This window comes from Protomyctophum bolini (assembly GCF_963924005.1).
Source record: "Protomyctophum bolini genome assembly, chromosome: 12".
Lineage (NCBI taxonomy): Eukaryota > Metazoa > Chordata > Actinopteri > Myctophiformes > Myctophidae > Protomyctophum > Protomyctophum bolini.
Genome location: NC_137873.1, coordinates 36,899,326 through 36,917,294, shown reverse-complemented (window position 1 = coordinate 36,917,294; position 17,969 = coordinate 36,899,326). Strand labels below are relative to the sequence as shown.

Below are 17,969 nucleotides of genomic sequence, written 5' to 3'. Positions count from 1 at the left end.
ATTGACGTTCGGAGGATTCCTCTCAATCTTCATGGTAACGCCATGAACTGTGGGTAATTTCTTTGCCAACGTCAGCCAAAGTAAACATCGATGCTGACTTTCAGAAAGGGTGCATAAAGGGGCGGGGCTGAGCCCTCACTGACTTACCCGATCAAAGGGGACATCCCTCAAGCCCTCGCAGACTTCACATGAACGCACAGCGAAGTCTGTGAGGGCTCATTGAGTCAGCAAGGGAGTGGATTGGAATTGGGCCATACTGAGTGAAAGATTCTCTATTTATGAAAGAAATTAAATACTGATGTTGTTTTTATTTTGTAATTTTAGTTGTAGAGGGGCAAGTATAATGTTTTACGGCATATTTGTCTCATTAGCCAGGGATCCTTTTAAAACCAGGGGTCTAGCACATTGTAACGGGGATAGACTCCTGCGTGTTACCGGCTGATACCGATAATAAGCCACTCCCGACCTACCGGAGGCAATGTGGGGTTCAGTGTCTTGCCCAAGGACACTTCGACATGTAGACAGGAGGAGCCGTGAAAACTTGTAGATCGGCCATTTCTGGTATAAAGTATAAAGGGAGTTGAAACAACTGAGGTTCGGGAGGTTGGACCAAGCAGAAGACAACCAAACACAAATCCAACCAGCCTCTGGCAACTCCACCCTGTGCCAAGCACATAGTTTCCATCACTCTGCATCCTTGGCCGTTTATGCCGCACGTCCCATAAATGACCATACCATAAGTTTATTCAATAAACAACAACCCCTAAACCTATGTTATGTCTAATGCTTGGTCTTTCCTATAGTGATATCATCCTTAAGTTAATGTGGTGACTATTGCATGTCTCTCCTTTGGCCAAATGGATGCACACATTACAGTGCACACTCTCTCTCTCTCTCTCTCTCTCTCTCTCTCTCTTTCACACGCACGCACGCACGCACGCACGCACAAACACGCACACCAAACGGTGTTTGAGTTAAAGCTCCCAGTAGGGAACTGAAAGCAGCGTGCACTCTTTGACTCTTGCCAGGCAATGCCAGTCGAGATATGAACTGCCTGAACTCTGTGAACACTGTGACTGACTGGTATAGCAGTGGCGTTGCTTCCAGCACGTCTGCCGTCTCTCTCTGGACTTCAGACACACGGGAGGAATCGCAGAGTAACTTAACCCATTTCGACCCGAGGACGTGAGAAACCCATGTTTCTAGGTCAGTGGTTCTTAAACATTTTCATCTCAAGGACCCCCAAAAATATATGAAATTGGCGGCCGACCCCCATCTGAAAATATGTTGTTCCAGGGACCCCCCCCCCCCCACCCAGAAGCAAAGATATGAGTTAAAAACGTTCACTCTGAAAGAATATGTTGATTTGCGTCACATTTTCACGATTTAAAAACAAATAGCAGACCTACAAGCTCGAAGCTTGTAGGTCAAGCTATGAGCTTGTAGATCTGCTATTTTTCAATAGCTAAAGTATAACAAGGGTAAAAAAAAGGGATTCCCACCCAAAATGGGTTAAATATTTGAATTTAGCAATGTTTTACATTTATCAGTGACTCTTATATAAGCTGCTTCAAGGGATCACTTGACATTTTCAAATGTAGTTTGTTAACTCTCTTAGTACTTAGTACATACTGTGCATACTGTTTCCACAGTGGCACTCTGGATTACACAAGAACCTTGTTAACATCGTTACCTTACAAGCTACAGGCAGTGGACTTGTGACTACTGACTAGCATCTGCGCCTGATTTTAAAAAGGTAGGTCAGTCAGTTGTGCCCTCATTAATGCTAGTAAACATTGTGACCCAGTGGGTTACAACGAAAACCTGTCACAAAACGCTGCAACAGCCGTTCACCTTGGGCCTCTGCTAAATGCTCTGTCAAAACGATGCTAGAGTCCCTTTTATGTAAGAGCATTCTCTCAGAGGAAGAGACAGAGAGACAGAGAGAGAGAGAGAGAGAGAGAGAGAGAGAGAGAGAGAGAGAGAGGAGAGTCCGACTCAGAGAAGGCAGAGGAAAAAAACAGGAAGGAGAAAAACTGTGAGAGAGTGAGAGAGAGAGAGAGAGTGAGAGAGATGTGGGAGTCAGGGTGAGAGGAGATGTCAACATGCCAACAGCAATCTTCCCTGAATGTACGCTTATAGCCATACTGTATGCAGTACACACAATCAAGTTAATAATGATTAGCTTCTGCGTGACAAAAAAACATTTACAGTATTCTAAGCATATATTATGCATATATTATACTATAGCGCCTAAGAGGAACAAAAGAAAAGCCTTGTTATGTTTACTGTCATCTGCCTCCATCTCCTTTCTCCCTCAGCCCATTTTCTCTCGCTGCCTTTTCTGCCTTTCTCTCTCCTCTCGTTCTCCCCAGCAGCTATACTCATCCTGTCTCTTTCCCTTTTGCATAGAATCCTCAGGCTGCATTCACGTTTTAACCCATTCCGACCTGAGACCAGATTCTACAAAATGTAGTTTCAGGGACCCTCCAGAAGCAAGGGTATGAGTTAAAATGTTCATTGTGAAAGAATATATTCAAAGATTTGCGCCACATTTTCACGATTTTTCAAAAATAGCAGACCTACGCAAGCACGAGAGCGGCGCATGTTCGACTGCATGCCGGTCCGTTGGCACCCCAACGTGTACATCCCCTTTCAACCTGGCTATTTTGGCTGATCGTTCGACCCAGAAGAGGGACACAAGGGTTGATGTGTACAAGCTCGTAGCGCGACACTCAGTGGCACGCTATGAGCTTGTAGATCTGCTATTTTCCAATAGCTAAAGTATAACGTAATGCTTGAAACACCAAAAGGGGTTCCCGAACAGAATGTGTTAATTCACAGAGGTCCCGGGGGCGATACTGAAGCAGGTTTTAGACACAACTGCCAATCCACTTATCCACCCACCTATCTGCTGGCTGCGAAAGACATGGCTATGCCATGGAAATACACATTTTCTCCATGCGTCGGCTGTGTGGTTTCAATGGCTGAATGCGCTTGCACACAGCGTGCTCTATGCTGACATCAGCCAGATGATGCAAAAGCTGTGGAATTTAGCCAGTGGTGGGAAAAAAAAGTACTCAAACATTTTACTTAAGTAAAGGTATCAATACAACAATGTAGAAATGCTCCGTTAGTAGAAGTAGTCCAGAATTCATTAGTAGTCATTTATTCATTATGCGGAAGGTCCCATTTCAAGTTTTCGAATGTATTTTCAAATGGCCAAAATGTATATAGGGCTGAAGTGGTTAATGTATGTTTTGTAATAATAATAAAAATGTACAAAGTAACAATAATAATTGTAGTGGAGTAAAAGTACAATATTTGCCTTTGAAATGTAGTGGAGTAGAAGTAAAAGTACTGAAAATGTGACATACTCAAGTAAAGTACAAAAACCTCAAAAGTACAGTAGCCTACTTACAGTAAATGTACTTACAGTAGTTACTTTACAACACTGAATTTAACACTGAGCTATACTTGGTTGCACACCTGTGCCCATGTGCCCAAATGAGCAGATCTCCATACTCCCGACGCGGTATATCGCAAGTATAATTACAAACCAAGCATTACAAAGCGTCAGATTGTACGTCACATATTATTATAATACCAGCTGAGACATGTGTAGCATGTCCTTTTACCCCCTCTCTCTCTGCCTTTCATTTCCTATATATCTCTACCATCCCTGTCATAATAAAGAGGGGGAACATTTTAAACACTTAGCATCGATAGCAGCTTCGGTTGTGTGAACAAGGGCTTCATCTTATGCCACTATACTCTTATGTGATAATGTGACTAAACATACACCCGTGTGAAGTGAGTGGGGCAACTCTGTGTGTGTGTGTGTGTGTGTGTGTGTGTGTGTGTGTGTGTGTGTGTGTGTTCCAGACCCACAGGAACGCACCCAGGGTGCCGGCCCGATTCCGACAAGCCGCGTCCGCGTCCGAAACGGTTGAGAAATGACAGAGTTACAGTGTGGGGGTCCCTCTACTGTACCCTCTTCTACTGTACTGTCACTGAACTGTACTGGCACACCCGAAATCACCATATATACAGTTAATATATGTGTGTGTGTGTGTGTGTGTGTGTGTGTGTGTGTGTGTGTGTGTGTGTGTGTGTGTGTGTGTGTGTGTGTGTGTGTGTGTGTGTGTGTGTGTGTGTTTGTGTTTGTGTTAGGTTGCGCACAGGTGGTGAAAAACAACCATTGCTGTTTTCGTGCTCAGACGCACACACCCACCCACACATGTATAGCCACCCACACACATAGCTCTGTAAGGGAGTGGTTGCACCACTCAAAAACATACTGACTTCTAGGAAACTGCCCAGTGTCCACACTTTGAATGCATATAACACCAAGGGTGTTTTTATTATTCTTGTACAGCAGGTCACAGGTGTACTAAGAGTTGTAATACAATCAACCACTAATGAGAATGGCCTGAAAAGCTTCTTTCTTTAGGCTGTCTCCGGTACAAGACGGATATAGGTTTTCTCTGTTGGGACAACTCAAAGGGTTCTGTCGGGACTGGTCCTCGGAATAGAGGGTATGCTATGCGCGTGACATCATCATCATCATACCCGGACGTTATGCAGGAACGCCTACTATGTAAGTTGCAAAAAACTACTTTCTGGCCTTGCCAGACCATACATCCAAACAGAAAATGCCTATCTGATTGCATTAAACGTTAAACTCACTTTGCCAAGTCACTTTGCCACTCGATTTGCCATTCACTTCATGCATACAGACATACACACACATACTGTAGCTCCGCATAGGAGTGGCTATAGCACCACTCGAAAAAGAAAGAAAAACATACCATGTAATTGATAGAAGCAGAAGAACCACACACTATAATGCACCAATATTGTAGGTCTCGTCCAAATATCCATTTCAACAAAAAATAGGCTAGACAAGATGCAGGCTTCACAGTGAAGGGTCCCTTTGTATACTCTCAGATTGAAATGAACTCTGGGATTATACAATGTGTATCACTCACCCGCTGCAGACTACTATGAAGTCCATAACATTCCAGCCGTTCCTCAGGTACGAGCCTTTATGGAACACAAACCCCAGGGCCAACAGTTTGATCCCTGCTTCAAAGCAGAAGATTCCAACGAAATATGGCTCCGTCTTCTCCTGCAAGGGTGACATGCACACGACAGGATTTTTACGGCTAGCACATTCCGAAACACATTAATTTCATGGACCTCCAGTTTCACACACATTATACCACGGACCCCTGATGTAATGGCATTTCTATCTCTGGGACCCCAATTTATATTGTAAAACCACTGTAAATTTAACTCTGAGAGTGGGTCTGAGTTACAGACCCATAAGGGTCCATTTGGTTGCAAATTATCAATTAGCTGGGTCCGACCCTAGAACTCCCTCAAGTACCCCTGGGGGTCCCCGGACCCCACTTTGGGAACCACTGGTATAGCTTGTATCTACAAGCTTACAACACGTTGGATTGCAATGTGTTGCGAGCTTGTAGATCGATCTTTTTGGAATGCCGACACTGTCGTACGACGAAGTAGCCTATAAGTCAGCTGTAAGGAATGTGGACAAAGACAGACTGGGTCCTCACCAATCTCTTGGCCATGGGTGTTTTATCCTCTCCGGGGAGGTGCTGCTCCAGGGCCAGGACAACGCAGTTCGCTGTGATGGTGGCCAGGATCATGTATTCAAATGGTGTATGGGCCACAAAGTTAAGGAAAGCACTTTTGTCAAAAGGGCAAAACACATACTGTAGATTGGTGCTATACACATTATTATGTGAGAACATTATTTTTGACAAATGCCCAGACCTAGAGAACTGATTATGATGATTACTTGTTGGAATGAGTAGAGATGGAAACAACGTATGCAACGTATGCTGCCTTATAAGTTGTGTTTTTTTTTTGGTCAGTTTTCATTAGCGTTTCAAGAATCACATGACGCACACACATGACATGACAATGACACACTTCTCTTACTGTGCACTACACTGTATATGGTTTCCATTACAGTAATTCTTCACGCAATGGAAGCACGAGGAAACAAGGACACAGAAAGACAATTAGATGGATGGATGATTTAAGCGATGGGAGAATTATGGAATGGCTTGTATTTCCTGGCATTGGAAGCAATCTGTTAGACTGTTAGAGGGAATGCAGTATCCATGGCAACCTTGGCTTTTAAAAGTGCTTTATGTAAGGAGAACAAGAGAGTGCTGGAGTGAGGGAGTGATTGAGTGAGGGAGTGATGCAGTGATGGGGTGAAAGAGTGACGTGTGAGAGAGAGAACTGGGGTAATGGAGTGATGTGGTGAAGGAGTTACACAGTAGCGTAATGGAGTGAGGGAGTGACAGAGTAGGGGGGTGAGGGAGCAATGGAGTGATGGATTGAGAGAGTGAGCGAGAGAAGGAGTGAAGGAATGAGAGAGTGAGGGAGAGAAGGAGTGTTCTAAACTTAAGTCACTTTCATCACATTGGGATATCGTGTTTGGTATAGGAGATGTACACACGCACGCACACACACACACACACACACACACACACACACACACACACACACACACACACACACACACACACACACACACACACACACACACACACACACACACACACACACACACACACACACACACACACACACACACACACACACACACACACACACACACATACTATACTGTGCCTCCTCAATCATCTAAAGGCCATTTCTCCTTCATTATTGATTTTCTCGCCTTGAGTGAAAATGGTGTCACTAACTCAAATAGGACAGCTGAGATAGAGCATCTGGAACTCACAGTGACTGAGACTGCCAGGTTCACATTAAACCAAGGTTTTTGAAAGTTGTTCCCAACAGTACCAGAGACACAAACACAAACGCATGATTTGGTACCACCATGATCATAGCCAAAACTGGGCAACGTCATACCCGCTCAATCGTAAAACTGTATAACTTGATTTCACAAGACTTGTAAGGATCCATTTGAGATCTAGCTGTACTTGTTCACTCTGAATTGTTTCTTATCCTGTAATGTATTTGTGTTTATATTGTATGTTATGACTTATGTGTACTGTAATCAGGGCATTATTGGAAAAGAGAGCTTGCTATCAACTTTACTTCCCTGAATAAATAAAGATTAAAGAAAGAAAAGAAGGAAGATAATCATCTAAGATTTTGTGAGCACTTTCTCAGCAGGTCCCATTAGGGAGAGATCTGGTGACCTCAGTGGTGAGCTCACTGCTGCCCAGGGGTCAGCTTATCTTTCTCTCTAAAGATAGTTTTTCTCTATAAAGATATTTTTGGTGCCTTTTCTGCCTACAGTATAGTGACAGGAAAAATGCAGTGTTGTTTTCGTCGACTAAAACAAAAAGGAAAAATGTTCGTCGACTGCCTTTTTCAACACTAAAATGGAAACTAAATGAAAACTAAGTCAACTGTAGATTTAGTCGACTAAAATCCTATGATATTTAGTCGACTAAAACTAGACTAACACTAAGACATTCCAGGTGAATGAAAACTATTCAAGAGACTATGACTAAAACTAAAATCTAAATTTTATGCCAAAAACAACAGTGAGGAAATGGGGTGCGACCTTAGAGTATATATTAATAGAGCACCCGATATCTCCTCCCATCCACTTGCATTAAGTTGCTCAAAAGTGCATGAGGCGATTTCACTCCTCCTTCCGGGTAGGAACAGAGTGCATTCTGGGATTGATTGGGCCAAACACATGAACGTGCTGCCGTTGACTATCATTGCACGCGTTCAGTGTTCACGTGTCATCATGAACGTGCGCAATGATAATCAACGGACCAGCGCGTTCATGTGTTTGGCTCAACGCTTCAATACCATTCGGCCACTATGTCCATTTCGCCTCAGGGTTTCCTTCGGGTGCCGTCTCTATTAATATATACTCTGAGGGAGCGACATGCAGCAAAGGTCGTCGGGATCGGGAGTCGAACCCGCGACACGCTGTCAGGCTGGTTTAGCAGCCCAGCGGACCTGACCGCTAGGCCGGCCCAGGCCGGTCAGTCTGTCATTACCCTAACCCCCACACAGCCACAGAACCTGTGTGTATAAAAGTATACATATCATTGCAATTATGGATGATTATTGATTATGCTATAATACAACCCAAAAGGAAACCTTAACATGTAAGGAAAAGAGTACTGTTTTTGATATCTCTCCTCTTTTACACCTCTTTTACACACTGATGCTGGCCTACACAGCAACCAAAGACATGGCAACCCTATACCACTTCAAGACATGATACACAACCCAACAACCCAACCCCAGTAGATCAATTAATACTGGCATGCTGTCCGAGCTTTCCCTAATAAAACACCCTGGACAACGTTCCACACGTCCTAGATTCTTCTCCCTGCTGGCTTATACCCAAACTGTGGAATTAAGCTTCCCCTTTTTGTAGTCAGAAGAACTGCAGACTCGGGATGTTTATTTCTACAGTGGAAAAGCAGCAAGCAGATTTTCGTACCAACACCTACTCATGGCCAGGTTCATATTCCAATGAGCCCTCTGAGGCAGCAGAGATGTGCCTACATACCCACCCACACACAGCGAGCAGATCGCCACATGCTAACCTTCTACAAGCTACACTGTAGCGTAAACCCAGCCAGCCCACAAAGGCATATAAGAATGTGTGTGCTTCCGTGATGCATTCTTTTCTTACTTTGCACCAGTGGTTCCCAAACCTTTTCATGTCAAGGACCCCCCTAATTGACACTAATTAGCCAGAGGACCCCCCCATTTGAAAGGATATGCCAGGGACCCCCCCATAACAGAAGGTTTTTACGGCTCTAGCAGTGATTCTCAACCACTTTCATTTCAAGGGTCCCCGTAATGACCTAAATTAGGCTATGGCGCCCCATTTAATGGCATTTCTACCTCTGGGACCCCCAATTTAATATCGTAAAATCAATGCTAATTTAACTCTGATAGTGTACAAACGGAACCAAATGGACCCGTTAGGGTTCCGTTTGTACACGCTCAGAGTTACAGACCCATGAGGGTCCATTTGGTTCCTAACTATCATTTAGCTGGGGAACTCCCTCAAGTACCCCTAGGGGTCCCCGGGCCCTACTTTGGGAACCACTGCTTTACACTGTTCAAACCAGTACATATGGTAGCCTATACTGTATATCTCAAATAGTTATGTTATCGCTGACCTAATGCCCTAAAAGTATAGAATACCGTAATGTGCAAATAAGCATGTGTATAGGGAGAATTATGGATAGCAACACCAATACATTTTACAGTACAGGCTAAGGCTTACTTATAATACAAGCTTAAAATTACCCTGAACTCAGGACAAGTTATATGGGACACCAGCTGATACAAAAAGGACCAAATTATCACTTTTCAATTCATTAAAGTATAAAACATATAAGCCTCCTAGAGTCATGTTCAAATCTTTGAATTACAGCAACCGTTACTCGGGAGCTGTCCGTGGTGCTGCTATAGTCTGTCGATTTCCTAACAGCAAACTCGTATACAGTACTATAGACGGGTACAGTCACACACACACACACACACACACACACACACACACACACACACACACACACGATTAACAAGGATAAATAATGTCAACATGCATTTAACTTGTAGGTTGTATAGCCTACACAGGCTACACAACCTTATATACATTATGTGGAAGGATATGGCCACTCGATGATTCTCCTTGCGTATTTCCTAATGACGTTGTCCTCCGCGAATATGAAGAGCGACCTGTTGACGGTGAGACAGTTCTGTCGATGGGGGACGGGGTTGTACATCGCCATGGTTCGAGCCCTCTGCGCCCTGGCTTGTTTCAGGGACACGGAGATCCCCCCTGCCGATGCCGAATCCTGGCCGTCTCCACCGCGCTCCGCATCCCCGTCTCCGGAGTCCATCGTGTTCGGAGCAGCCTCGTCTCCGAAACGAGCCATTCTATATGTGAGGAAATGAGGATATCAGCACAGCTGGGTTCAATGTTTTTTTTTCCGCCACGAAATGAGGCGAAAAGTTGAAAAATCTGACGCGTCGAGACGAATAAAACATCCACTTTTCAATCCAACAGCCAACCTGTTTGAATGCAAATGCAATTCCCCAAAGTTGCAGTTGTAGTAGCATCCGTATCAGTAAGGTAACACATTTATAATGCAACAGTCAATAATGGACCAAAGGAAATGAAACATATCCATCTATACCTCTGAAGATGTGGTTGCACAGACTATCTCTTTCATTCCATCTGTTCGGAGCTGGTAAAGCCGCGCACTGAGCTCTCAGACAGCAAGTTTAATTGAATGACGACCAGATGCACGGTGGTGGAATATCCATAGAGTTTATCTTACAATTCCCTTCCAAGGTCTACAAACAACGTTACATTTCAGTCGGCATGAGAGCATGAGAGCTAATTGCGAAAAAAAACTAAAACAAAAAAAAACACACTTCCGAAACACTTCCAAGTAGCCTATAGTCTTCACAAACTTTACAAGACAGGAGGAGGGCACACACACACACACACACACACACACACACACGCGAACCGGAAGAACAAGTTGAAATAATGAGCCCGATTTAGTCTACTTCAAATTAATTTGCTCTCTATAAAACAATCTAAAGTGTGAGAGAGGCGAATAGCTGGAATACAGTCAGCTTTCAATGTTACCAGTACCACCTTGCAGAAAATATAGGAAGCACGACATAAAAGCTAACTAGCACACTCGAGGCACCCTCCCACAGTGTTTCACGAAGGCTATTTGAAAATGTAAAGCTAGGGGAACATACAACATATTAGTCCTACACGTGTCGGGGACCAACAGGTGTTGCAGACGAATTAATGAGTTCTACGCCAATCAGACTGTTAAGACAAATTGAAACACTTGTGTTGGTCCCCAGATAATGGCAGCTGGTGTAGGACTACATTTAAAACTCATGAATAGGCCTATGCATATTTTAGGAACACATAACATTTACAAAATAACAATAATAAAATCTCTCCAAAGTTTGGTTCAAAAAGACTTGAACCATGAATGGAAGTGCGAGATGTTAAAACATGCATTTAAGTTTAATACTATAACATTAGAAACTACAGACAGGGGTAAATAAACATGCCTCAGAACATCGAATTAATTAAAAAACATTTCCCTCCATTATGGTCAAGGTAGTAAACTAATGTCCTCATAACATAAAAATCACACCTGTGTGAAGTGAGGGGCGCTCTTATCATCGTACATCATCCAATAAAAATGAGTACAGTATACTTCCTCATGAATTAATTTGTCAACTTATGTTATTATCTATGTTATTATCTTTTAACCATGATACAATGTTAAAAAAATATTCAATGTATTTAATGTTATTTACCGGAGCCCCGAGCTGAATTAAAACTTTGTTTAGAAAAACATTGTTTAGAAAAGTCTATTTGTTCAGCCAAATTATCAATGGCAAATGTGACACGTTTTGTGACGAAAAGCTGTATATAGGAGCGCCACTCAATAATATGAACTATACTTTTATTAATACAGACAGCCATGGTGTATAGGCTACTATCAAAATATTATAAAACTGGGTCATTGTGCTAATATTGGAGTAAAAATTGTAAAAATAGGCCATGAAATAGATCTGAGGGCTGCTCCCTTTTTTTGAGAGAGAGAGAGAGAGAGAGAGAGAGAGAGAGAGAGAGAGAGAGAGAGAGAGCTTTACACATTCAAGGTGAGCGGGACCTCGTTATAGGCAACTGGACTTCCTCTTGCCATCTGCTGCCTTCTTCCCCAGTTTAAAGCAGACGATAGGCGTGACCATATATGGAGGTGTGACTACCGGGACATGCAGGTTTTCATAGTAAATGCGACCTACGGACGCAACAATAATATACCGCACATATATACTTTGTCGTATACAGTGTATACTCCGTATATAGTGCATATATAGAGTGAAAGTACAAGCTCATAATGCAATGTGTTGTAGGCTATAGAATTTAGATCGTCTTTTTTGGTTTACCATAATGTCTATAATGACAAAATAGGTTGAAAGTGGTTCTTAATACATTATGTAGCATAATACCGTGGCAATTTATATGGCTGGCAGCTCTGTGAATGTCTAGCCGTGTATTACAACACAATGCGGGCATCTCCAAAACACCACGGATTACTATTTTGAAATCAGCCAAGAGATTATAATTATGGCAAGGCTGACACTATAAATTAAACAAGAAAACAATCACCTGGGACTAAAATGGCAATATAATGTGAATAAGTGAGCATGCTGCAGCTCCAAACTTCATGCTCTGATTCTGTTCCCTACCCCCCCCCTGTATCAGTTTAATGATGTAATACGACCCGGAACAATGACCTGATGCTAAATATAACACATTGGTCATCATATATTTTGGACATAATGGCATGTATGTATGTATGTATGTGTCACCATGAGTCATGTGCACATTGGTTCACTGCAGGTACAGTACTGATGATCTGAATGATGTTATATGGTTAGTATTAATATGCATACATGCACAGCTATATAACAATTTCTTTCATAAGCTCTGTGTCATTCACTTCATTGTTTCCACCTGTGTGTGGGGGGCGCTCTTATCATCATACATCTTCATGATGATATTGTCAATGGGAATGTGTTATAGGACAAAATAGCCGATTCGCTCGTCTACATATGACGTTATTCTCCATTTGTTTGTCAATGGCATTTAATGTTTGTGTTAACACAAGTAAGACGCGCAAACGCGGGAAGCGAACGCAGCTATACGTCCAAATATGGAGTGTGTTGCATCAATCACAAACAAATCACTCAGCTCCATATATGGGCACAAAAGGGGGACACACAGACACACAGACAGACAGACAGACAGACAGACATGATCTGCTAGGTCTCATAGTAAGTGCTCACTGCGTTCGCAATCACTGCGTTCGCAACAAAAATACCCGATTTGCTCAGACACACAGTATATGACGTAAATTCTCCATTCAGTGTCAATGGCATTTAATGTTTGTGTTAGGGCAAGAATCTACGCTATAGCTGAATATAGGAGGGGCTGGCACCCCTAAAAAATACTTTTTTACACAAGGTCCTCCAGAGAGAGATCTATGATGGTTGTCCAGTAAAAACATTTGTCCATCTCTACATTACATTCTCTCTCTCCTCCCCCCCCCCCCTCTCTCTCTCTCTCTCTCTCTCTCTCTCTCTCTCTCTCTCTGTTGTTTCCATAGCGACATAGCATTGCATTTCTGCTCTGTTCTGTTCTTTTCATTTCATTTTGCCAACAAAAGTCATGTTGCACAACAGAGCATCCTCTTCTTCCTACAGCAGAAAGAGGACTTCCCACACACACACACGCACACACACGTACACGTACACACGCACACACACACACACACACACACACACACACACACACACACACACACACACACACACACACACACACACACACACACACACACACACACACACACACACATGCACGCACGCATGCAAGCACCTCAGGGTAACTGTGCCTCAATAGCACACCGTGTCAAGGATTCACTCTGTGTGAACAAAGGCTGCAACTGGACAATTTCAAGGAACAAGTTGCAGGAATCCAGCGTTATTTCCAGCTATGTCTGCTTCAGCATTATTGTATCTACTATACCAGAGTAGCACAGAGGTAACGCTAGTCCATTTCAAAGCAATCACTGCAATGATGATTATACAGGTTTTTGTAATGGCATTATGTTCAGCTCTCCTTTCAGCCTACTCAGAGGGTCCTGGAAATAGCAAGCTATGATGTTTATATAGTCTGTCAGAGGGTCAAATGTAGAAAAAGCCAATCAAAGCAGATGGTTATCGTGGTTTTAAGGAAAAGGCCTGTTTTTTGCCATAAATCAGTGGTGCCCAAACTTTTCAGGTCGAGACCCAAAAGAGACATTAGACGTTTGCCCCGGAACCCAATCTAGTGCAAAAATCGGGTGCAGGTCTTTTTTCCGACAGCATATTGATCCGAAACCTCAATCCTAACCTAACCCTAACCGCAAGCACGGGAGCGGCGCATGTCGGACCATCGCTTAAAAATCGCAGGTCTACAAGCGCACAATGTGACGCTTCACGTTACGTTGCAACCTTGTAGAGCAGCTATTTTCACTATACTTATTAATTATACATTTTTATTTATTCATGGCAATTCTTAGATTTGTTTGTTTGTGTTTAAAATGTATGAAATTATCATACTTTTTTTTAAATATAGGAAGAGAAAATGGGATTCTTACTCGAATCGTGACTCTAAAGAATTGGTCAGTGACCCACAAATGTGTCACAAGTCACTCACGACCTACTGTTTGGGAAAACAATAAATGACACAAAGAGATGAGAAGCTTTCCCTCAAGGTAATATGGAGCAGCATGCATGCAGTGCCAGTGTTCTCATACTGTATCTTTATAGAAATACAGTAGCATTGAAGAGAATATACTGGCCAAGCAGAGTGACGGGCGGGTGACATGTTCTGTGAGTTAAAGCTTTAATGGGTGTACTTAGCACCATAACTCAAAAAAGAGCATTTATGTAATTGCCGACAGGATTTCAACCCCATTGATTGGAGTGGTTTTAAGTGGGTTTTATTTTTCTCTCTGTTCCCTAGCAACTGACACACCGAGTTATGTCAGTTTGTGCCGACTAACAACTAACATTTACATACATCATGGTGATTTTTGATAAGCCAACATTTTACGAAAATAAGCAGTAGTTATGTGAAATCATGGATGCGCCTGTTTCTTCAATACTAGAAAAACGATTAGGCTGTAAATTCAAGCATTTCTTTCAACTCAACAGTAATGTTTAATACTGGATTACTACACAAACTACACTGGATTTGAATGTTTTGTCACAAAATGACATTACCATATACCGGCATGCACAATACATATACATATATATCATTCAAGCCAAAGCAACACATGGCCTTTGAAAAAGGTCTTCACGTTTAGATTGTTCTGCTTTGTTTGACTGATTATTACTGTAGTTTGATTCTGTAGCATCCCCTAATGGACATATAGACACAATACATGTTTTAATGAAAAATCCTATTCCTCGTTGTTCGACCACATGGATAATGTACTTCATAGACAGAGGCACCGTCATCAACCCATCTTTCTTTTCAATGTAACAATGTGCTGAATGAGTTCGCTGGAGATGTGAAAGGGGAACGAACATATGTACAGTACAGTAAGACAGCACGTACTGTATAATCGTGTGTGTGTGTGTGTGTGTGTGTGTGTGTGTGTGTGTGTGTGTGTGTGTGTGTGTGTGTGTGTGTGTGTGCGTGCGTGGGCGTACGCGGAGGGAGGGTGTACACACAGTGTGTATCCTGTATGTGCACATAAGAGTAACAGGTAAGAGGAGAGAGACGTGAAGAGAGAGAGAGAGAGAGAGAGAGAGAGAGAGAGAATACACATTGATCAAGAGAATATATGTGGCCAAATTTGACTGAGGAACTGCCATTGGTTTTTTCATGTTATATGAAAGCAGGGAATCATAGCTTCAAATTGACATATTGGTTGTTCAGTTTGACCCACCAGTTTTGGAGATATGGCTTATAGAGTAATATCCTGCAGAGAAACAGCGAGTTGAGAAAACAGGCTTGAAAGGTTCACTTCTGGGGTCTCTAACATTACACCTAGCTACATGTTTAAGCATTTATTTCATATTTACATGTCGATTTCAGCTCTGACACAGCGACACTTATTTCAGACATAGAACTAAAGAAGAAATTTTCTTTAGTTCTTCTCCTGAAAAAGTGAAAAAGGTGAAAAGCTGGAATTTGCGCGATGGCAGGCTCTCAGTCAAATTTGGTCACATACTGTATAGTGGAGAGTGTGTAGGAGAATATGGACAAGGGGACGGTGGTGCTAGCAGTGAAGGGTGGGGGCGGTATGGAGTGCCACTCCACATTCCAAGTGATGGTAACCGGATAATCAGAGCGATGTGGCACCAGGGTTCAAAGTTCCACAATGCAAGTGTACTTAGCATCACCATTAATAATGCGCATCAGCATGACTGATCGACGAACACACCACCAACGCATGCCTAAAACAGAAAGTCCACGTGAAGTGAGGGGCGCTCTTATCATCATACGTCATCATACATACTGTACATCACCTCATTCTGTCCCAATAAACGATTTGCGTCCTCACTTTCGTCTGTGTTTACACAAACCCTCAAAGATGGACATATTGGCCCAGGCGGTGGCGTAACCGTCTGGGCACCCGACTGGTAATCCAGTCGCAGTGTGCCGCGGGTTCGACTCCCGAGCCCGACACGTCCTTTACTGCATGTCTTCCCCCATCTCTCTCCCGTTTCCTGTCAGCCTACTGTCTGTCAGTGCAATTATTAAAACTAAACTGCTTTTACTCATGGACAAGAATGCAGTGGCTTTCCCACTGCAATAGTCATGTAATACTGTAGGTCATGTTCTGTATGTATAATCATGTATGAACATGCTGTAGTTAATTGATGTGAATTGTGAACTTTCACCCTTCCTCTGTGGTATAGTTTGTTTTGTTTCCCATCTTTGAACATGTAAATCTGGGAAGTGACTCAGCATTGTTGTTTTTGGCAGCAAATTTCTATTTTAGTTTTAGTCATAGTTTACATTTAGTTTCAGTCACATTTTACAGTTGATTTAGTCGACTAAAATGTATTTTGGCGTCGTAATGACAGATTTTACACTTGCTGAAAATGGCCGATCTACAAGCTCACAACTTGTGAGCGTGTAGCTCTGCTATTTTCAGCATGCAACCAAGTGTAAAATTACGTACACTGAATCTCTTGTCCACTATAGTCCCTTCCTGACATTTTAGTCTAGTTTTCATTTGTTGACAAAATCGACAGTATATTTAGTCGTAGGAGTTTTAGTTTTCATTTAGTTTTTATGTCGTTTTTGTCAGTGAAAAAAGGTAGTCGGCGAACATTTTCCGCCATAGTATTAGTCGACCAAAACAACCTCCCCTGTGTGTGTGTATACTTACTCCCACTCTTTCCTGCGGGCCTGCGGAGTGCACTGGATCTTGTGGGCCTGATGGGCCATGATGACGTCCTTCTGGTCCACAAGTCCCCCCCGCCGCCGGTGCATGCTGTGGGGGCTCACGGAGGCCGAGCTGGGCTCGGAGGAGCCGTCGTCCCGTCGCCTGTAGGGCAGGTCAAAGCTAGCGGCCCTGGGCGGCAGCGCCAGGTACTCGTCCAGAACGCGAGGGACCTGCAATGAGCAGGAACGAGAGCCTTGGGCCAGGCCATGGCGTGGTGCGGTGGTGGAGCTGCAGGGGGTCCGCCAGGCCTCGGGCTCGGGGAGGGACAGGGAGGACTGGACGTCGTGGGTTTCTCCGGCTCCGGCTCCGCCGCCCCGGCTTGGTCCAGACCTGCCCGAGTCGTCGCGAGGGTCAGTTGTAAGAGAGAGAGATTGGTCTGAGCTGGTGAGCATCTCTGGAGTGTTTGGCTGCTGCGTGGAGAGGTTGAATAGTTTGGTATAGCTGCCAGGTTTCACCATAACGCTGTGAGGGGGTAAAGATAAACACTGAATTAATTACTTTGTAAAAAGTATAAAATAAAAATGGCTGTTCTTCCCCCATTGCTCAGACATCCGTTGACCTCCAAAACAAAGGGTGATTTTGCCTCCAATTAGCCTCTGCTTCTGGTGATACCGACAGAAAATATATGGTCTCTCTCCACTATAGGGATAGGAAGACCTTTGTAGTCCCACGGGGACTTGGCCCAGCTGATGTCTGTTCAGATGGTTATGATGAGCACTCAGGGGAGAGCAACTTAGACACATAGCCAGGGCTGGGAGGCAAACCGGGGACCTTGTTTCCACAGACAGGCAGTCTCTCTAATCCAGGGATGTCAAACTGACAAATACACAGTGGGCCAAAATAAAGACATTGGACTGTGTTTCAACATGCGGGCACCGCGGTCATGAGGACGTCCCAGACAAACTC

At 43.3% G+C, this 17,969-nt stretch overlaps 1 protein-coding gene across 1 annotated transcript in view; it reads right to left on the bottom strand.

Annotated features, from left to right (window-relative positions):
- LOC308326256 (voltage-dependent R-type calcium channel subunit alpha-1E-like) overlaps positions 1-17,353 on the bottom strand; it is a gene marked incomplete at its 3' end in the record, with an annotated part of 70,112 nt that extends 52,759 nt beyond the window's left edge. Inside the window, exons 1-4 of the mRNA XM_080779063.1 lie at positions 17,007-17,353; positions 9,673-9,939; positions 5,583-5,688; positions 4,992-5,131 (exon numbers count right to left, since the gene is read on the bottom strand). Of these exons, the coding sequence (XP_080635189.1) occupies positions 4,992-5,131; positions 5,583-5,688; positions 9,673-9,939; positions 17,007-17,110 (617 nt within the window). The 5' untranslated portion in view covers positions 17,111-17,353. The remainder of the gene's footprint in view (positions 1-4,991; positions 5,132-5,582; positions 5,689-9,672; positions 9,940-17,006) is intronic.
- Between the last annotated feature and the right edge of the window lie 616 nt (positions 17,354-17,969).